This window comes from Mytilus galloprovincialis, chromosome 2, assembly GCF_965363235.1.
Source record: "Mytilus galloprovincialis chromosome 2, xbMytGall1.hap1.1, whole genome shotgun sequence".
NCBI classification, from domain to species: Eukaryota; Metazoa; Mollusca; class Bivalvia; order Mytilida; family Mytilidae; genus Mytilus; species Mytilus galloprovincialis.
This window is the reverse complement of record NC_134839.1, coordinates 62381021-62404020: the sequence shown is the minus strand read 5'-3', so window position 1 is coordinate 62404020 and position 23000 is coordinate 62381021. Positions and strand designations below refer to the sequence as shown.

General features: G+C 30.7%; 2 protein-coding genes across 4 annotated transcripts in view; one reads left to right on the top strand and one right to left on the bottom strand.

Moving 5' to 3' along the window:
• Positions 1-22948, bottom strand: part of LOC143064066 (centrosomal protein of 70 kDa-like) — a 33918-nt gene extending 10970 nt beyond the window's left edge. The window contains exons 1-16 of one of the 3 annotated variants that reach the window (XM_076236582.1): positions 22879-22948; positions 21473-21523; positions 19998-20097; positions 18871-18997; positions 15605-15701; positions 13667-13840; positions 13054-13139; positions 11938-12006; positions 9856-9943; positions 9050-9138; positions 7931-8008; positions 7310-7421; positions 6012-6110; positions 2366-2527; positions 934-1074; positions 481-652 (exon numbers count right to left, since the gene is read on the bottom strand). In XM_076236582.1, the coding sequence (XP_076092697.1) occupies positions 481-652; positions 934-1074; positions 2366-2527; positions 6012-6110; positions 7310-7421; positions 7931-8008; positions 9050-9138; positions 9856-9943; positions 11938-12006; positions 13054-13139; positions 13667-13840; positions 15605-15701; positions 18871-18997; positions 19998-20097; positions 21473-21523; positions 22879-22914 (1681 nt within the window). In that variant the 5' untranslated portion in view covers positions 22915-22948. Of the gene's footprint in view, positions 1-480; positions 653-933; positions 1075-2365; positions 2528-6011; positions 6111-7309; positions 7422-7930; positions 8009-9049; positions 9139-9855; positions 9944-11937; positions 12007-13053; positions 13140-13666; positions 13841-15604; positions 15702-18870; positions 18998-19997; positions 20098-21472; positions 21524-22584; positions 22718-22878 lie in introns of those variants that run through there. The other 2 variants (XM_076236583.1, XM_076236584.1) reach the window with 2 other exon arrangements.
• Positions 1-23000, top strand: part of LOC143064068 (KAT8 regulatory NSL complex subunit 2-like) — a 486386-nt gene that overhangs the window by 150489 nt on the left and 312897 nt on the right. The window lies entirely within an intron of this gene.

Sequence of the window (23000 nt, the reverse complement as noted above, 5' to 3'; positions counted from 1 at the left end):
CGTAAAAACCCTTATATCAAAATTTCCTTGCATCTGGCAATTTTAATTTCAACAATAGATATAAAATAATGACTGTTGCTTGCTTAAAAGTCAAGTGGCATTTATTTTAAGCATATTCAGACCAATTCTTGAAGAAAACTATCACTTGTTAAAATAAAAATTTCTGTGGTGAAACAGCTCAATTCAGTGTTTTTACCAAGTTGGATTTCATATACATGTAATACCATCAAGCAAGATCGAAATCTTGAAGGTCTGAAACTAAAAATGAATCAAATGAATTCTACTCTGCAATAAATTGCAATATTGTAAGAATGCTAAACCTCTGCCAACATTCTACATGGGAAGAAGTGAACAAATAACTGATAATAACATATTTCCTATTAACACATGAATGAGACTAAAAAATATCTTTCTTTGTCTAACTAAAAATATATCCTGAAATTATCAATTAACTTGTTTTGAATTCAAAAGTTTATTTACCTAAACCTAAAAGGTTTCTGAGAGTATTTAATACATTATGGACTTCTCCTAACTTGCTGTAGATATCATTCATACGAGGGTAAACCCCAGACACTGACGGAACATCAAACAGAGTCTGGAAATGTTTAACAATGCTCTCAAGGACTGAACGAGAGGGATGTTCTTTTCCATCCTGAAATATACAATAGAAAAGAAATTTCATATATTTTTTTTTATATTTTTTTCACTCAACCCCTTAAAGCTTAAATAGAAAACAAACTGGAACAGATATGTTACAATACAGTGTAAAACCAAATTTTTACATTTAATTTTGAAGAATACTCGTTCTGACTCAAGTTAAGAAATTTCAACAAATTGAAACTTTATAAGATTTGTTCGAAAGAACTTGCTTGATTATAAGATCCCTGAAATGTCTTTTTTAAAGAATACTTTACAATTTGATGTACATCCTACCTTATCTTTAGAGATACCATCATCATACACCAGTTTGTCTAGTGCTGTGATGATCTTAGAAACAGATGGTTCACTTCCCAATCTGATCTTTAACCAGGGTGCTACTCTATCTCCAAGTTTGGTTACTGATATTGCTAATTCCTGAAATAATAACATTAAAATGTCCTAGCCAAGTCTAAGTTTTTTTTATCATGTTTTTTTTTTTTTTATTGTAAAGCTCATTTAATTATCCTGAGTTCGAGAAGTGTATCATTTTCCTTAGCATCCACTGTAAACAATCATAGAATTTTGTAGTGGCATACACTATCTTTTAAATGTTATTATTTAGATTTTTATAAATAATATTCTTTACACCAGAAATGTTATTTATAAACAAGCGTATGAGTTTAGTAATGACTAGTATATCACTTTTGGACACGCAAGACAGAGATGTATATTATACACCTGATAGTTGAAAATGGAAAGTAACAAGTTATCGGCCGTGTACACTTATAATACCCTCAGAAGTGAAACAATGCATGAACTTGCAAGTCCGACAGGAAATCATTTGAATACCTCACAATGCCTTTCGGGGTAATACCTTTAGCCATGTGGGTGATCAATTGAGGGAAGGTCCGAATTTATTTAAATCACATAAAAGAATGTCCTAATGAACAAATTAGATTTTCGAAAACAATTTTCAAAATACACTTATTTATGATGAACTATGACTTTTTAACTAATTCCAATATAAACAGTTTAAAAATGACACACCATGGTTATTTAAAAAATAATAACATTTTTCGTATCAAGTTAGTTAGTCGGATAAAACATCCGTACGATTGACAAGATATCGACATGCAATTACGACTACATCAGGTTACTATTGTTTTGGTCCTTAGACATATCGTGGTCTCAAAATGGAGGAGATGACAAAATGGCGGCATGCAGGGAATTGACACTCTAAATTTAAAATCGATGGTGATATCTTATCTAGCCGAAGAAAACTTTAATATCTATGAATTTGAGCATTTTTATACAGAATGGACATAATATCAATTTTTGATTTTTTTGCGAAATTTCCCTTTAACGTACATAGTGGATTTTGTGATTATCCTAATATCAAGATCTCACATTCTGATAGCTGGTACAGATGTCTGTATGCAGATTGTCCCAAAAACGCTTTTTAGTCTATTATTCTTCAAGTAACACAATAATAAATGTTGCAATAATTTCTGAATTTACAGTAATGATATACATGTTAAAGAATATTAAGTGATCTATGTTTGATCATGTAAAAATAGCAAAAAGTCACAGAACTGGTGAAAAACACTAGACATTCAGCCAGAATTGGCATACGATTTGGTTGACCTGCATCTATTTTATTGGTCAGGACAGTCTAACCAACAGGGTTTGGGACAGAGTGATCTATTGTTAACCATATTAAAAATACCTGCAATGAATCTTGGTCATCTTTCCAGCTTTGTATGGTGGCCATGGCTAACTGTAAACTTTTAGAACTAAGAGTATTTTTCTTCCTTGAAGGACTTTTAGATCTTCCTTTACTTGTATTTATATCATCTTCATTTACCATTTCTGTTACATTCCTACAGAACTTTTAGAAAAGAAATGGTACAATTAGTATTAACTAGCTGTTAGAGGTAGCAATGTCAAGGTAGGTTGATTTTCAATATTTTAACTGGTATTTAAACAATCTTATTATCATGAAAAAGGATTCTAAAACTATAATAAAGACATGAAGGCAAGCCATCACATCAAAAGGCTAATACCCAAATATATTTTAACACAAAACTTAACTAAATCCATTCATGAGTGAAAAAAGACACCTTTTAAATACATTGTGCCCTTCATCTCTTACTATTGTGCATCAACTGAAAAAATCTCAAAAGATAACCATTCTCCCAAATACTTTGAGCCTCCCTTCCAATTTTACAACAAAAATGTTAAGTTTTTTTTACCAAGGAATTAAGTAAGTTAGCTAGTAGTTCACATGACATTTCAAACACACAGTGAAAGGACTTCACTTTGTATGGCAAGCCGTTTTCGTCAAAACTATGTTTAAAACATTTTTCGAAAATTTTACACACTGAGAATTTAAAAAAAACACACTGAGATTAAAAAAAATGAAAAAACACACACTGAGAATAAGAAATTACATACTGAGATTTCATAAAGACGCACTGAGATTACAAAAAATTAAAAACACACACTGAGAATTGAAAATTACACACGGAGAATTGAAAATTACACACTTGAGATTTCAAAAAGACACACTGAGATTTCAAAAAGACACACTGAGATGAAATAAACTGAAAAACACACACTGAGAATTTGAAATTACACACTGAGAATTTAAAATTACAAACTGAGATTTGTGTGATCTTTTTATGCACACATATCTAATTAGCATACATAATCTTAATCTATTACAAGCTTAAAACAACTAGGGGACATAACTCGTTAGTCCTTAAATCTGGTGCTCAATGTTTTATAAAATACATTTTTAATAGCAATTCAAAGTTAAAGACTAATAGAACAAGAAAAATACCCACTTACTCTCATTTCAAAATATAACCAGAGACATGTATCATATGTCTCTGATATAATCAAATGTTGTAAACTTTATTAAATTATAAGAAATTATCAGAACAATCTTTAAAAAGACAAACAATGCAATGACATGTTCACCCAAGTGTCTATTATAACATATAAACGTAACAACATTACCTTGCGAAATCAGGGTAACAGTTGAAAGACTATTGAAAAAGGACCTATGCTTAAACAGTTTTAAGTAAACAATCCTGATACACCGTTAGCAATAATATTAATCTGAATTATATTGACAAATAACTTATGAATATGAGTTAGCAAAAAACGATGTTAAGTCTTGAAATTTATTATGAACGTTGGTTGAAGGAACCGCATTTCATTATAATGACAAGAGTTCTAGAGACCATGATATTAATCTGTTGAATTATTCATCTCATGAATATTCATTAGTAATTTGAATATTAATCTCAATGTGTATTTTTGAAATCTCAGTGTGTAATTAACAATTCTCAGTGTGTTTTTCAATTTATTTAATCTCAGCGTGTCTTTTTAAAATCTCAGTGTGTAATTTTAATTTCTCAGTGTGTGTTTTTCATTTTTTTTTTTAATCTCAGTGTGTAATTTTAAAATCTCAGTGTGCAATTTCTATTTCTCAGTGTGTTATTTTAGGTTTTTTCTCATTGTGTAATTTTTTTTGGAAAAAAGGGTTTAAACATAGTTTTGATGAGAACGGCTTGCCATAACTTTGAAGCCTAAATGGGTTACTTCCCATTATTTTACTAGAAGAAGAGGCCACAATTAAAAATATTTTGATTTGCCCAAACCCTACCCAAAGGTTGAGACAGTGTAGGCATTTTTTTTTTTTTTTTTTTGAAGTATCGGGTGTTTAGTAGTCTTCATGCCTATCTGATTAAAAAATAATTCTTCAAATCAGGACAATGAAAGAATTTGAGTAGGCAGCTTTTTTTCTGGGTAGGTAGCGTTTGGGAAAACAAACCTATTCTTTTTTATGACCAGAAGTCTAAAAGACCCTTCTGTCAATGATTTTAATGAGCATAAAAAAAAAGATATTGAACAGATATATCATCTTCTGGAGGGGTATTTGCAAAAAATACCAGTCAAGGGAAATTCGGTCCCAAGACTGGTATTTTTCGCAAATATCTGAGAAATCTTCTACTTTATCACAATAGTGCACATGTTGAAATGTCTGCTTTACTGATCTGTTTGTCTGATCATGATTTATGTTGAAAGTCTTTTAAGATAAAGATTTTATTTTAAGTATTACATATACTTAACATTATTAATAATCCATGTAAATGAGGTCAAGATTAAAGGTCAAAAGGTAAATGAATTTCTAAGCCTGCCTGCATTTAGAATTATTATAAGCAGAATTATGGCAAATTTCTAGGACTCTGTTGCCATTAATAACCTTGAACTATTTGGCTAACTGAAATTATCTAAAATGTATTAATCATGCCATAAATTATCATCTTGTTATTAATAAGATTCCTAGGGTAATGATATACATTATCACCTTATCAAAATAATAAACAGGTATACATTGATTTTAAAGGTTATTAAATTATATCATCACAAGCAAACTCTCTCCTAACTCATTACAAGACAATATACCATGGACATTTTTTTTTTATTAAACTTATTTTCACACCACCCTCTGTAATTATTACCAGAACAGCTTATCAGTCTTCTAACTATGGCATTTTCTGTTTTAAAATATCAGTCTAGTACTCACATCATCTTTCAGGAGGTATAACATTTTTAAGACTAAATTATCACATAATTGATATTTGATTCTCTGGCTCATGTATTGACTTTGTTGTAGAGAGTAACCATTAACATTAAATGCAATTATTCAACAGAGGGCCATTTAGCTTGATATTCATCTTTACATTGCCTTACAACAAATCTTTACAAGGTTCAGTATTCACCATTGTTAGTAGTCTAGATTTCAGAAAAATCTTACATAGTTTGACTGTCAAGTATATGTTTTTCAAACCACAAGTCCAATTTCAAATTTTTTATGGACCTTTTATCCACGAAAAACCTTAAGAAAAGGCAGAAAACCTGGACCTAACTGATTTGAAGGTAGTGAATTGTTTGATAGCTAGCTAGTCAATGTCAGGGGCAATGTGTTTAAAGCGAATGGAAACAGTGTTATTCTTTTAAGCATTACCCAAAAAATAGTTAGTAAAAAAAGATGAAGCTTGCAATGTAGGTATACAAGCTAAGGAAGAATTACAATCTTATTTGCTATCTTAACCTATAAATAATTGTATCACAAAGTATGCAATATTCTACTTTTTAAGACCAAAGCTGTTGCCACTGAATTGAAACATTTGTAGATTTACAACAAATTTTATTCTTGAAAACTGATAATTAAATATACTTTAAGATGTGCATCCATTTTATTTTGACCTGTTAAGTATGAGGACCTCCTGAAAAGTTGTACAGATTAAAGTATAAATATATACTATAATGGTACATGTATCACACACACATTAACTTACCTGCTCAAACTGTAATGCAGTCTCAAGTCTTTCATTAAATTTCTGTACCTGAGGTGTAACATTCTCAAGATCATCTGTGTCTAATTCTGTAGCAACATCCTACAATGGATGTATATACAAATCTTAATTTCTAAATTGAAATAACTTTTGATTATCAGTTGATTAGACAATCAGGCACACTTTCTGTCCTTTAAACCCATCCTTTAAACTTTGGTTAATGGTAATTGTTTCAAACTTTCAGTCTTAAGTTACAAAATGTACAAGCTTCCTCATTCTTTTACATAAGAATGTTATTATGCCATTCAGATAGATATAAAATACATCCATTTTAATAATAGTTATCCCATGAGGACGCGATGTGTCAGTGTCAGATCACCCCGATGTCCAGACACTGACACACCAAGTCCAAATGGGATAACTATTTACATCCTTGCTGTATTAGATTAGACAAAAAACAATTACAATTCATTAAATCTAGTTTAGAACGCCACACAACCAATATAATACATTTTATATATTACTATATAATATACCCTTTATGACCCCGAAAAACAATGTTTAAATATGAAACCATGTCAACTCGCCCCACTGGCCAATCGGCCCACACAAAATCACCACTTCCAAAAAAAACGCCCTACTATTGTTTACCAACTTGCCCCACTTAGGAAAAGGGTAAAATTCCATTGAACAATCAGTCTGACAACTCACCTTATTTATGAAAAGGGGTTAAAATCCCACTGAATAAAGGTCTGCATACTCCTCCCACTTATAAAAATATCTTGCTTCCTTTAAATATGTTTAATAACTGAGAGTCTGTATCCAGTCGTCCTGGTGTAGGGGTATGTGTCGTGGGTTGATATGCTAAAGGTCTTTAGTTCGTATCCCAGTATAGGCAAGGATTCTTTACATAAATTTTGAAAGTGTGTCTTTTCTCAATAAGTATTTCTAAGTTTTATTGTGGATTAGGCCTTCCCGCCAAAATGTTAAAAAACAAAGGAAAGCATGCAAAAAAAAAGAAACACAAGCTGGGATGATCTGGTAAGGATGATCTGGCTCAGATCACCCCTGGTAGAACAAAGGAGCTGGGATGTAACTTAAGATATAGGACCACAAGACATAATTCAGTCTTTAGACACAAATGCGATCTGATACCATATACAGTATTGAAATCCTTAAACTTAAAGTTGTTTTTAGCAGGCAAACTTTGATAAACTAGAAAATGAATACAAGGATCATTAAAAAGTTTAGCACTTTGTTGCCAAATTAAGACTTGTATTGCAAAGAGAGGTAACTCTTACCTTTAGATATTGTCTACATAAATCTAAAGGTAAGTATTCCAAATCATCCAACTTTGTACTGTACTTTTTCCTCTGTCTAAATGGATCCTTCTTGTCATTTTCTCCAGGTATGCTGTAAAAAAAATAAAAGTTTTAGACACCATTATGTCCTTATACTTTTTTAGCAACTTAGTGTTAACATCAGTTATGGCAATCAGGCCATTTACATGATTAAAAATGAAGCATGCAAGATGCAGTGCTTTCAAAATAAGTTTTAGGTGAAAACAGCGAAAACATGGAAAGTAAAGAAATTTGTATCAGAACAATGAAGTACATTCAGAGGGAAAATTTCTCTCCTGGAAGGATACTTTAGTTTGTTACTTATGCATTTGTTTCTACATAAACAACAAAAGATTTCCATTTTGTTGAGAACCTCGATTCATTCATTATTTGTTTAAGTAAATTCCCTAAATTGGTGTTAAATGAATAATAATAAACCACTGTACATTGGTATTCAACAGCTGATTAAGTATTGTTTTTGTCTCTTTTCATGACATTCTTAAATTATCTTTATGATTAAGACATAATGATCAGTAAAAAGTTGTTTTGTTGTTGACATATTTTTGATTGTATTACATTTACCTTATATTATGTACAGCTAATAATTTCTCTAATTTTTTCACTCTTTGTTGAATTACTCTGTAGTCTGTTATCTCTGGTCTACAAATTATAAGGAATCTGAGATAAAGCATTCCTTTTCAAGTTATACATCATTCTTTATGGTCAGGGCATACTCTTGCCAACTGATTGATGATTTAAATCGCCCCAAAAATATGAAAGTTGCTAAAAGTCGCTAAATGTTCATAGCAAGCTGAAGAAGCTATCAATAAGGGAGACAAATTGTGATTTACAAGATTTTACAATATGGTTACCTCCCATATCAATTTACAAATAAATCTTTTAAATTTTTAATACAGTAATGCTGTAGTATGATTTATAATTACCAGCTTTTGTTAGAAGAGGACAATGATTAATTGCATTAATTGCATTTTTATTACCAGCTTTTGTTAGAAGAGGATAATGATTAATTGAATTAATTGCATTTTTATTACCAGCTTTTGTTAGAAGAGGACAATGATTAATTGCATTAATTGCATTTTTAAAAGCCCTTATCAAGTTACAGATCAGCAATACAAAAGGAAATAAAAATGATATTTTAAAAATAATATAGGAAAGAGGATAAAATGCCACATCATCTGACAACAATGATTAAAGATACTACTACTAGTTGCAAGTTTGAAAACTAACTGAAAATTAGTTTTTCTTGTAAAGTATTTTGTTAGAAAGGCAAGGAAAAATATATAATCTAGTCCCAGAAAGATTCCTAATCATATCAACTGGATACCACTTTAACTTCATTTAACCAAAATATGACGACAAAAATAATTGCTGTATGCAATATAGACTTAATAGCCATTGGTATCCACAGTCAAAATATAAAGAACTTAAATCTGTATACTTCTGAAATATCAATTTTTATATGGCATGTTTTGCCACTTCTCAAGTGTCTATAGTGTACATTGTACTTAAGCCTAGAAGCTTCCAAAGGGAGGTTACTCCAGAAACATATGTCAGAAACAAGTACCAAATGTTTTTATGCCTCCAGTTAAGCTATATTAATTGCAGAAATGATAATAGGAAATAATTTTTATTTGCAATTCAGAATCCTCACTTAAAATGTCCTGAAATATATTAACTTACCTAGATCCCATTTCCAATTTGACTAAGTCCTTTTCATCTTGCAATTTCTTTACTTTGTCATTTGCTTTGGACAACTGTTTCTCATAAGACTGAAAAGTAAAAAGATAGACAATGATGAAGCTTATTTACTTTTTATATTTGATCACATTTACTTATTCAGTTAATGCTCATTGACAACTGAAATATATTGTAAACTAACTTCTATTTGTGAGCAATTTATTGTTAGCAACTTTGCCAGTAGAAAATAAGGTGATTACAAACAGTTGTGAATATGCAAAACTTTGATATTCACTTTTAAGAATAATAAAAAGTTGGTAATCACAACATATAAATGACTGTGAAATCAGCTGAAACAGTCTACACATTAAAAAAAGGAAGGAAAATGAAATATGGCGGTAGAAAATAAGGCTAATATAAAAAGTCATGAAATATGCAAAACTTTCACCTCCTTTTTCTTAAAAGATTACAAAAAAGTTGGAATTCACAAAATATAAATGACTTTTTCTCAACATGAAAAAAATGACAGTAAAATAAATTTATTTACAGTTAACAAACACTTCCAATCTCAAACATTGTTCGTGCTTATGAATATCTGCCTTTAATAGTTTCATATGAAAATAATATAATAGTAAATCTAATCATTTAGTTCTTCAATAATAATAACTTTTGCAATTTATAACTTTCCTTAAATTTCGCTTCATTTAAATATTCCTCACAGACTCCTAGTCATGGTACAAAACAAATCTGCAAACAGTTGAGTACAAAACCAGGTACATGTACAATTATTTTATTATTTTTAGCCTTACCCTGATAAGAGACTTCATATTGGATGATACCCCTGCTTCATGTAATGAGTCCTCTTCATAGGTCCTGTTGTCTGTAACCTCATCAGACCTAAATATTGTTAATATTAATGACTTGCATATAGATTCCACAACTGCAACAAGTGTATAACGATATTTCTCCACTCGAGACAGTTTAATTTTAATATTTAAAGCATGAGGCTTGCTGAGCTTTTTCAATAATTAAAATTTATCTATTAAGAGTGGAGAAATATCGTAATACACGAGTTATAGTGGTGGAATCTTTTTCTCTTATAATTTTTATCCTTCCTTTTCAAAGATTTGAGGATATTGTGTACTTTTGATGTGACGTCATCAGGCATGGTGGCCTTTTTTCATGAAGAAATTCAGAAGAAAACAAGAAAATTTAACTTCACAACAAAATTTCAACCAATCATTTGCCAAGAACAGATTTTTCACTAGTGAGGAGAGTATTTTTCTCACACCGGTCAGGAAATGTGAAAATAGCACAAAAATTAGAGAAATATGTTTCATTGATGTATTTTTTAATAGTTTGTTTTTTTCACTAATTTTAATTATGCTTTCTGCTTGATGATTTAAAACTTTGCAATTTAGAATATCTCCATTTCTTAAAAGTTTTTGTGTCTATCTTCAGCAAAAAAATCTGCAGTTTTTTTACCATTTTCCATAATTCATTTTTGAAAAAACTGAATGTAAACATACATAAAGTAGTTGGAAAATATACAAAAAAAAAGGTTTATGATGGAAAAAAGACAAAGCAGCAGTTAAGAGCTCCTCGAATATTTTTTCAAGGGAAACTTAAAAATAAGTTAGGCATACAAGTTTACAAGCAATGTAATTTATTACTTATTTCAAAACATAACTTAGAGAAAAAACAAAAATTATTGTATTATGTAAGGCCACACCTAAACACAATTTGGTTTGCCCAAACCCTACTAAAAAGTAGAGACAGTGGCTAGGTATGTACCGGTAGGCATTTTCTTTTTTTCAGCAAAGAGAAATTGAAGTGTCATATGTTTTGTTAATTGTCATGCCTATCTGATTAAAAAATAAGCTTTTTCACATTAGGACAATAAAATAAATTTGAGTAGGCACCTATTTTCTCGGTAGGTAGGGTTAGGGCCTAAGAAAGTAGTATATCAAGATCAAAAAGACAATAAATAGATGAAAGATCAATTACTGACAAGTTTGATAGTCGGTTAAAGAGCTCACCAGAACTCATGTTTTTTGTCTGTTATTATGTATATATATGCCGACTCTAAATAAAATTTACTTACTTACTTATGTATAATGATATAGTCTTTAAAACTGTAAAATGAACTTCATTTCTGTTGAAATTTCAGTTAAAAATTTATCCAGTTTAGAAATTTAACAGGGTTGCCTCAATTTGGCTCTTAACTTTTTACTGAACTTGCACACTAAGCTGGTTATATAACCTTTATCTGGAATTCTTTCTTGACATGATATATACAACTTACATCAAAAGCAATATGATGGACTTTGATATGTGCAACCAATATCAAACACAGAGTGCATTTGTTTCTAACCCGAACTTTTGTCATCGATGACTATCGTTTAGTAAACGTTAAGCTGCTAGAAACAAATACATTGTTTAATAAACTTAATCGACCCCACGTTGTCAGACAGATATAGATTACACTCACGCACTGTAAACAAACAGGTAAAAGTGCGGGAAATAAATAACCAGGACTTTGCGAAAACAACACGTGCTCGTAATTATTTAAACGACAGATGCAGAAACAAATTTATCGTTTACACGTCTCAACGATAAACGATCAACGACTACGTGACTATTTTGCGCATATATCGTTTATGTGAAAAATGTCAACGTTGACCAAAAAATGTAAGAAACAAATGGATTAAACGACTATGCGCATAATCGTTTCCATCGTTTAGGTTAGAAACAAATGCGCTCACAGTATAATGGGTCAATTAAAAATTGAACAAAAAATAGTAACATACTTTAACTTTAATTATCAAAATGTATAAAGAAAATCAATATGCTACAATATGTAAGAATATAAGCAAAGCTAAAAACCTTACTTATAAAAGTCTAGCTCTTTTTGCATACTACTAATCTGTTTTTCATAAGCATCAATTATATCTAGCAACCTGGAAAAAATAACAGCACACAAAAGTAACATAATGTTATTTCAGACATAAAGCAGTATAGCTATTCAAAACATTTGAAATTGGCTTTAAAACCTGTAAAGAATATGGAGCTGAATAAAGCAAAGCTGATAAATCAATACACATAAACTCATAAATGAGTGTCTGGATGAGGGTCCTTTGTTTCTTTATTCCTAAACTTTTTACACCATTTTGCGCCATTTTTTTTTATTTATTTGCCTATTATTCTCTATTCTAAAAATATTTTAACACCCAATTAATCTTTATTCTCTGTTTTGTTTGTCGGTTTTTCTCTGTTCATTATTTTTTGCCCTAGAATTTGCATTTGTTGGCTCACTTTTGAAGTTTTCTCAATTCTGAAAATTCCATCCAGACCCTCATAAATACCACTATCTTTACTATTTTTTTTTCACAATTCTGAGTTCATCAGATGCTAATAAGATAATCAAACATTAAGGTACTTCTGCTAAAATTATTTCAAACAAGACTTCTATAACATGTGCCTGTTAGCTGAAACATGTCAAATTCTGGGAACGTAACATTTATTTTTTTACTTTACAATAGCATTACAGGGAAATAGATATAAAAAATTTGGCAAAACTTTTAAAATTTGATAACAAATATGTGGATTTGTGTAGAAGTATGATCGCACTTTCAAAAATAAAATAAAAAGAACAAAATGTATCATTATTTGTTTTCATAGAATTCATTGTTTTCTTTTATATTTCATAATACTTCTCTTCTGGCTTATTCTAAAATCACAAATATGATGGAGAGAAAAAAACATGTAAAGAATATGAAAATAACAGAAAAAATCTTATACTTTGAAAATGGTATTTAAAATGTTTAATTTTGTTGTAAATTTGAAGTTCCAGTACCCCTCATTTTAGCAAACAATTAAATCAAAGAAGATTCTAAAATATTTTCAATCTGTGATATCATAAAACTGATCTAGCTTAAATACTAATAGCAAAATTAACAATCCAGACACTAATCAACAGCATTTCAATAAAATCACTCTGTTCTTACTTTTCATCCATGGTATTGTGAGCTCTGGCAGTTCTCTTTTTAAATTCTTGGAAAATTTGATTCTGTCTTTCAGTACGTTTTTCTTCCTGAAAACAAGATTTATTATTGAGTTGAATAATTCCATGAATACAAAGATAAATTCAAGTTATACATCAAGTACCTGTTTTGTAATCTGTAAACTTAGAATGCATCACTTGCTAGCATGCATGTAAAGTTTGAAAAAGAAATGATTTTATTCATTGGAGAGGTATAATTTAAAAATATTAAAATTAAAAAATATTCACACAGATATATACTTTCTATCGACTGCAAAAAAATGTTTTTAGAAGCACTTGTGCATTTTGATCATTTAGTTAAAATAAAATAAACAACTTTCAAACTTATCTTGTTACAAACACAACCATAACAAAAATATTTTAAGATTTATTTTTGTTCAGTTATTTCCCATTGAACAGATATTTTTTGGTTATTATTTGCTTTAAATTGTTAAATTTTAAATTACATATTTGATAAATTGTCTGATATAATTTTAAATAATTGTACCAAAACAAAAAGTCTAGTATTTATACTGCAGTTGACTTATTATATCATTGTATATCAATTATGTTCTAACCTCACTGGCCATTTTGCCCAGTTTATGTTTTAATCTCTCAAGTTCTTTTTCCTGGTTGTCACATTTCTGTTGAAGAAATTTACATTTTTGATGCATTGATTTCTTGGTATTCTTCAATTTTTCTTCTTCCTCTTCAAAGATAGAAGACTTCATATCTTGGTCTTTTTCTAGTTCCTGTAAACAAACAAAATTGAACTAGATGTGTCCATTGTACAGGATGCCCCACTTGCACTATCATTTTCTATGTTCAGTGGACCGTGAAATGGGGACAAAAATCTAATTCAGCATTCAAATAAGAAAGATCATATCACAGCATAGGGAACATGTGTTGATTGGACTTAAACTTCATTAAAAGAGTGCACACACTGAAATGTCTCGCCTTCTTTACTAATCATTGAAATTATGTTGATAGTCCTAAGTATAAAGCTTTATTACAACTGTCACATAAACTTAACATTAACCAAGATAGCTAAACAAAGACCAATGAACCATGAAAATAAGGTCAAGGTCAGATGAACCATGCCAGGCAGACATGTACAGCTAACAAAGCTTCCATACAACAAATATAGTTGACCTATTACTTATAGTTTTAGTAAGAAAAATAGACCAAAACACAAAAACTTAACACTGTGCAATGAACCGTGCAATTGAGGTCATGGTCAAATAAACCTGCGGGACTGACATATAGATCATAATATATTTCCATACACCAAATATAGTTGACCTTTGGCATATAATATTAGATAAAAAGACCAAAACTTAAAAACTTAACTTTGACCACTGAACCATGAAAATGAGGTCAAGTTCAGATGACATCTGCCCGCTAGACATGTACACCTTACAATCATTCCATACAACAAATATAGTAGACCTATTGCATAAGTATGAGAAAAACCGACCAAAACACAAAAACTTAACTATAACCACTGAACCATGAAAATGAGGTCAAGGTCAGATGACACCTGCCAGTTGGACATGTACACCTTCCAGTCCTTCCATACACCAAATATACAAGCCTTATTGCTTATAGTATCTGAGATATGGACTTGACCACCAAAACTTAACCTTGTTCACTGATCCATGAAATGAGGTCGAGGTCAAGTGAAAACTGTCTGACGGGCATGAGGACCTTGCAAGGTACGCACATACCAAATATAGTTACCCTATTATTTATAATAAGAGAGAATTCAACATTACAAAAATTCTGAACTTTTTTTTCAAGTGGTCACTGAACCATGAAAATGAGGTCAAGGACATTGGACATGTGACTGACGGAAACTTCGTAACATGAGGCATCTATATACAAAGTATGAAGCATCCAGGTCTTTCACCTTCTAAAATATAAACCTTTTAAGAAGTTAGCTAACGCCGCCGCCGTAGCCGCCGCCGTCGCCAGATCACTATCCCTATGTCGAGCTTTCTGCAACAAAAGTTGCAGGCTCGACAAAAAACTACCTTGACCAAAAACTTTAACCTGAAGTGGGACAAACAGACAGACAGACAGACAGGCAGACTCACAGACCAGAAAACATATTGCCCCTCTACTATATTAGGTGGGGCATAAAAACATTAACTTCTGATATTTACCATTTTTTACACCAAAGTGCATTGATATCTTTTCAAAATAAATACTAATTACTTGATTACTTTAGTACCAGATAGAATACATTACAGAAACAATGACTTTATCAGGTAACTCAAGCGATATTGATAATAGAGAAATTAAAATGATAGCAAATTTTTGTTTTCAAGTAAAGTGTCAATTCAATCTTACTCAATAATCATCCCAACTAAGATACAGACCAAACACCTTGATGTGGTGTTAAACAATTATCATCGCCATGATATTGCCTTTATGTGCTGATGCGGAGTAAAGCAATCACCGAACAACCAATTAACAATTATCAAAAGCAATCAAGCATGAAATTATGAACTTACCTCTACTCTATTTCTGGAACTTTCCAGTAAAACTTTTAATTCTTTCATACGACCATGGTATTTTTCCATCAAATCAGTTTGCTTTGTCAAATCCTCCCTTAAAATAAATCATATTATTTCTTATCCCAGTAAAGTTGCATTCAAAAGCTTTAATACCACAATAGTAAAAAATAACCAGATGCTCCACAGGGCACAGCTTTATACGACAGCAGAGGTTGAACCCTGAACGGTTGGGGCAAGTATGGACACAACATTCAAGCTGGATTCAGCTGTGATTAAATAGTTGACACAGCATAGGTTTCTGACACAGAATGAATGTGGTCTAATGAACTTAAAATACTTTTTTTTCCTTTGAGCAATTCACTATGCTGTTGAATATTAATCCTCTCAAAAAAATGTTTGAAGAAATTTTCTTTTTATTTATGAAATCTGAAATGAGAAAAATTTAACCCCCCCCCCCCCCCCCCCCCCATTTATTTTCACATCCCCCTTTCCCTTTTTTCAAAACTGATATCAATTCAAATTTCTAATGGAGTTTGCAACAATAACTACTCATTTAAATACATCATAAAATATTAAAATGTAACAAAAGGTGCTTGTTATCACTGAATGGTAAAGATTGTTTTAATTTATCAGTTAGTAGTAAAAGTGAATATACATTGTATATTGTATAAAACAATGATTTAAGTTGATTCAATTACTATTCTGGACAAAGAAAGATAACTCCAATCAATGGAAAATTTCTTGCTATTGCACAATATTGTGCAATTAGATATTTCTTGCTATTGCGCAATACTGTGCAATTGAAAATATTGCTATTGCACAATACTGTGCAATTGAAGATTTCTTGCTATTGCGCAATACTGTGCAATTGAGAATTTCTTGCTATTGCACAATACTGTGCAATTGAAGATTTCTTGCTATTGCTGAATACTGTGCAATTGAAAATTTCTTGCTATTGCACAATACTTAATATAATAATTTTGGATCCTGATTTGAACCAACTTGAAAACTGGGCCCATAATCAAAAATCTAAGTACATGTTTAGATTCAGCATATCAAAAACGCTCAAGAATTCAATTTTTGTTAAAATCAAACTTAGTTTAATTTTGGACCCTTTGGACTTTAATGTAGACCAATTTGAAAACGGGACTAAAAATTAAGAATCTACATACACAGTTAGATTTGGCATATCAAAGAACCCCAATTATTCAATTTTTGATGAAATCAAACAAAGTTTAATTTGGACCCGATTTGGACCAACTTGAAAACTGGGACCATAATCAAAAATCTAAGTACATTTTTAGATTCAGCATATCAAAGAACCCCAAGGATTCAATTTTTGTCAAAATCAAACTAAGTTTAATTTTGGACCCCCTTGGACTTTAATGTAGACCAATTTGAAAACGGGACCAAAAATTAAGAATCTACATACACAGTTAGATTCGGCATATCAAAGAACCCCAATTATTCAATTTTTGATGAAATCAAACTAAGTTCAATTTTGGACCCTTTGGGCCCTTATTCCTAAACTGTTGGGACCAAAACTCCCAAAATCAAACCGAACCTTCCTTTAGTGGTCATAAACCTTGTGTTTAAATTTCATAGATTTCTATTTACTTAAACTAAAGTTATGGTGCGAAAACCAAGAATAATGCTTACTTGGGCCCCTTTTTGGTCCCTAATTCCTAAACTGTTCAGACCTCAACTCCCAAAATCAATACCAACCTTCCTTTTGTGGTCATAAACCTTGTGTTTAAATTTCATTGATTTCTATTTACTTAAACTAAAGTTATTGTGCGAAAACCAAGAATAATGCTTATTTGGGCCCTTTTTTGGCCCCCAATTCCTAAACTGTTAGAACCAAAACTCCCAAAATCAATCCCAACCTTCCTTTTGTGGTCATAAACCTTGTGTCTAAATTTCATAGATTTCTATTTACTTAAACTTAAGTTATTGTGCGAAAACCAAGAAAATGCTTATTTGGGCCCTTTTTGGCCCCTAATTCCTAAAATGTTGGGATCAAAACTCCCAAAATCAATCCCAACCTTCCTTTTGTGGTCATAAACCTTGTGTTAAAATTTCATAGATTTCTATTCACTTTTACTAAAGTTAGAGTGCGAAAACTAAAAGTATTCGGACGACGACGACGACGACGCCAACGTGATAGCAATATACGACGAAAAATTTAAATTTTTGCGGTCGTATAAAAAGCAATTAAGAAGCAATTTAAAAAAGCTACAAGTAAAAGATATACATGAAGATAGACTAATTGATTAATAGCCCTTTCCCAGCAAAATAAATAAACACAAAATATTTTCTGCTTTCAAGTTCTTCAATGCAAATCACATAATTATCTCTTCTGATTTTTTTTATACACTTGATTTAATAAAAAATATATTTCCAACCTACACTGACAGTGTTCTTAAAGTAAACTATTTTTTACTGATCTGAGTTTTGTTATTTCCCCTTGATAGTAATAATTATAAAACTGAATTTCGACACCACTTTTTGCAAAGTAAAACACAATTTTAGAGAAAGGAAAACTGTCTTGTGGAAAAGAAGATTTTTTTTTATGGTACAATCATACTTGATTTGTCTATTAGATATAATGAGTTATAATGGTAGATATCATGTGTGTTCTTCAGTATGTTTTTTGTCCTTTGGTCGGGTTGTTGTCTCTTTGACACAGTCCCCATTTCCATTCTCAATTTTATCTTCAGTGATCAATGTTTTGACATATTTATACTAGATTGGGTTTAAAATCAAATCTTGTAGGAGATATTATGAGTGTTTTATAGTAATAAATTCTTTAACAACAATCTTACTTGATTTGGCTAGATATAATAAGATCTTGTAGGAGGTATAATATTTGTTATACAGTTACAAGTATATTTAATGACACAATAATACTTGATTTGGTTAGATATAATGAATTATGGTTGTAGATATTATTATCTGTATTTCTACAGCAGCTCTTATAAATAATAATATGTGCTAGTGCTGTAGATTCATTTATTTTCATGGGTACCAATTTTGTGGATTAAGGAAAACTTGCATTCCCATGGATATATGATTTCGTGGTTTTCAAAAAGTCTGCAGCTCTGCTTATCATAATATACAGCAAATATTCAATTCGTTGAACATTTAAAATCTTGGGTTCATTAAACCCACGAAAAATTGTTATCCAACGAATAATAATGAATCCACAGTATTATCTGTTAATATTTATAAAGCAATAATTATTAGTTATGCCACAGTCATACTTGATTTGGTTATTAGATAAGATGAGATCTTGTAGGAGATTCTGCCTGTGATCACAGTCTACCATTAATGAGATGAAGTTTTCCCTCACTGTCTGGCTCATAGGTAAGTCCATACATATTGTTCTACCTATAAAATGATTATAACATATTATTTCATATCGGTTGAGAATAAGATTCTCTTATTGGATAAAAAGGGGTCACATGGCATTCATTATTCTTCAATAATAAATTCCATCGGTCATTAACAGAAAAAACGGACCAGAAAACCGGTCGTTAACGAACTTTTACATGATAATGACCGGTGGGGCCTGGTTTCCGTCTGATAATGACCGTTGGGGTGTGGTTTCCGTCTGATAATGACCGCTGGGGCGTGGCTTCTCTGTTAGAGAGATTTACCTTTTATGAAACATGTTCCTGATTTTAATATTATATTTAAGTTGTTGAATTGTTTATTATATGTTTTTGTTAAATATAAAATTAAAGATAACTTGATTAAGTATTTATATACTGAAAAATTGCACTAAAATGAATGGCAGTATTACTACGACTGGTCTTCACTCTTTGTCATAGAAATCGTACAACTACCCGAGTTCACTTTAGGCATTTTGAATTTACGAAAATTTTCCAAAACATGGTTTCTCAATGAAATAAACATAATAGTTCTTGAAAAACTGGTCATTATCGTGATACATGGACTGCCCGTAGGACAGTGGTATTGATTGCGACAGCGATAATGACCTCGCCTTTGGCTCAGTCATTATCACTATCTTAGTCAATACGACTGTCCTGTGGGCAGTCCATATATCACGATAATGACCAGTTTTTCAAGAACTATTATATAAATACAAACATGTACACAGTTGGGAAGAATACTCGCAAAGTTAATTACAGTATGAGTTAATTATTTTGCTCAAGAAAGGACACAACACTTATTTAATTTATGAATCAATGTTACATCAAGATGAAATATTTTCTTTACAGATGAAAATAAAAATTTCCTCATTGCAATTTAGGATGTGATTGTCTCCCTTTGATGAGATTAAAGCTGAGAAACACCCTCCCTTTTTAAAAACCATCAATAATCTATGAATACCTGTATTAATAATAAACAAAGAATCTCATTTTACCTGATAACAGTGTAACATCAGAGGGATGGAGAATTTTAACTATAGGTAGTCCATGCTTTTTTAACTCTTTATTGATATCTTGCCATTCTTCTACTTCAACCTGGAAGAAAATACAATGTATGATCATATTTATAAACTGTTTTGCATAATTTGGTTTTCAATGAACTAAAATTAACCTTATTATTTTTGAAGAAGATATATTATTAATCAGTTTTGATGGATCTTGAATTCAAATGAGAAAAAGGGGGATATGAAGGATCTGTACTATAAATAAGTATATTATTTTTAAAAAGAATGTGTTTGTACAATGGCACATCTTTGACCCACATTTGTGCATATGAAAATCTTTAGAGTGTAAAAAAGAGTCATAAAATCTTCTTTTTTATATAATAACACATTAATGGATAGCTTTAATACATTACTAATCACAATAATCAAATTACTGAATTACACATCAGGATGGCCAAATTATAGTGAAATTTTTGTGTATTACAGCTGTTGTCATCATACAGTTACCATTTATATGTCATTGCTAGTACGACAGGACTTAAACCAAGAAACTTTGAACAAAATCTCCCTCAACATGAGGACCAAAAACGGTAAATACACATTACGATAAACATTATGAGAACTTACATTTAATGTATAAGATTTTTTGGTACAAAGAACTGGTTTTTTTTAAGCCAAAAACTGTTCAGAAGGAAAGTATAAAAATATTTTCTGAAAGATTTACACTTTGAATTTTATTTTACTATCCCATAAATAAATTTTCTCTCCATGATGATTTTTGTTCTGCAGCTATCAAATATCAAAGGTGTAAATTATTGATTTTGTATTTATGTTGTGTCATAGATCAAATATTCATTCACTGAGTGTATGTTCAATTGTTTGTGTTAAAATGTCTTTTGATTGAGTTAAGCTATTTCAATTGATATTTCATAGTGTCTTTCTATGTTGTGATGTTACACTATTGTTTCAGGTAAAGATGAAGGTTGGTACACATTAAAAGGTTTAAACCTGTTGCATTTGTTTGCAACTGCCAAAATCAGGAACCTGATGTTTTGTGTTTGTTGTTTGATAATGTGGTTCATAAGTGTTTCTCATTTCTTGTTTTTTTTTGTGTATAGATCAGAAGGTTGGTTTTCGTGTTTGAATGATTTTTCACTTGTCATTTTTTGGGGGGAATGGGGCTCTTTAAAGCATGCAATTCAGTGAGCCAAGGTCAAGGCTCCCGGTTGAAGACTGTACTTGACCTATAATGATTAACTTTGACAAATTGTGACTTGAAAGGAGAGTTGAGTCATCAGTGCTCATACCCCATCTCTTATATCTATAAAACCAAAATCATTATGATCAGGTGATTACAATTATGAATAATGAGCTTTTGTACATTTGTACCAGAAACACCCTGGCAGTATTAAATACATATTATTTTTTTCTAAGATATATCAAAATTAATACAGAGGCAAATTTACCCGATAATTTGATGAAATCCTCATGTCATCATTTTCATAATTAACGTCACCCTGAAAATAATAAAGCATAACAGTTTTAATCACACACACAAATACCAAATAAATTTTCAACTTTACAATATATATAAAGATTAAATTTTGACAATAAAAGAGGTTTCTAATTAATCTATCTGATCTTTTGACCTGATATCTGATTTTTAGGCTGACAAATCCAAAGCAGCATGACCTAATGTCAATGTCAGACAGTATAAAAGCTGCTAATAGTTTTATTGTTGGACATGATATTAGGAGTATTGTCTTCTTAGTTGATGATTGCAATCATTTTGTTAGTTATTTGCATTTCCATTAAAAAACTTTGGTTTTAGTGAACATCATTCTGAATGAATTTCATGCGTTTTGGAGCATCATCACTTCCGTCTCATGTTAAACCATCATTCTGAATGAATTTCATGGGTTTTGGAGCATCATCACTTCCATCTCATGTTAAGCGAATGGGTGATTAAGGACCTACAAAGCAAACATTATTTGTACTTTATCCTGCATAATGACATTCACTAAACCCTTGATGAACTTTCAGGTAAATGACATCATAAAGGCATGCATATATAATTGAAACTTTTTTGGTGAAGGACATAACTTGAAACCTTGATGATGATGGAAACTAGCTTGAGTATTTCAAAACAACAAATAAATTAAAAGCTGTATTGTAAGTTGTATGAGCTTCATGCGACCGACCTTATCAACATATTCATAATTTGAATGTGTTTTCCCAATTCATGTGATGATAATAGCATAGATAAACATTTCAAAATGAATGTAAAACAGTCACTTTTACATACAGTATGTGCATGCATTAATGCCACCTTTAATCATGAAAAAATGCACTAAAAATCATTTCAATATCAAATACCTGCAAGAATGACCGAATAAAGTCAAAACAACTTTTATTTATTGACTAACAGAAGGACTACACAAATGACAAAAAGTGTATTATCATTAGTAAGTGACCACTTATTGCACAGTATACTACAGTAGCATTGTTAAACTACATTAGATTTAAAATTCTGTTGTTTTTTTAGAATGTAAAAATGTGATTCATGTGATATATTTACTCTGTGAGGCATAATGTCGATCAACGTTCAGGTACTTCTTAATAAAGAAGCCTTTTTCTAAAATAATTTCATAGATGTATAATAAGTGTTATCGAAGTTACGGATAGGAAACATGTCCAAGCAAGTGCCTGAAGTGGGCCAAGAAATTCAAATTTTAGCGGGCACTGACATCAGATTATTTGTTAGCTTTTCAGAATATATTACAATATCCATCTTTCTTAGATAAAACATGTTCAAAATCAGCATTTTATAGCTATATAAAAATTGATTTGTACAATAATTTCAATCAAATACCAATTTTTCAAAATATCGGTTTCCAAAAGCCGCCATTGTTGTTTACATATGCGACACTGTTTTGTTTACAAAAACTCAATAATTTAAGGAACAAAATTCCAATAAAAAAAATTATTTTCGAA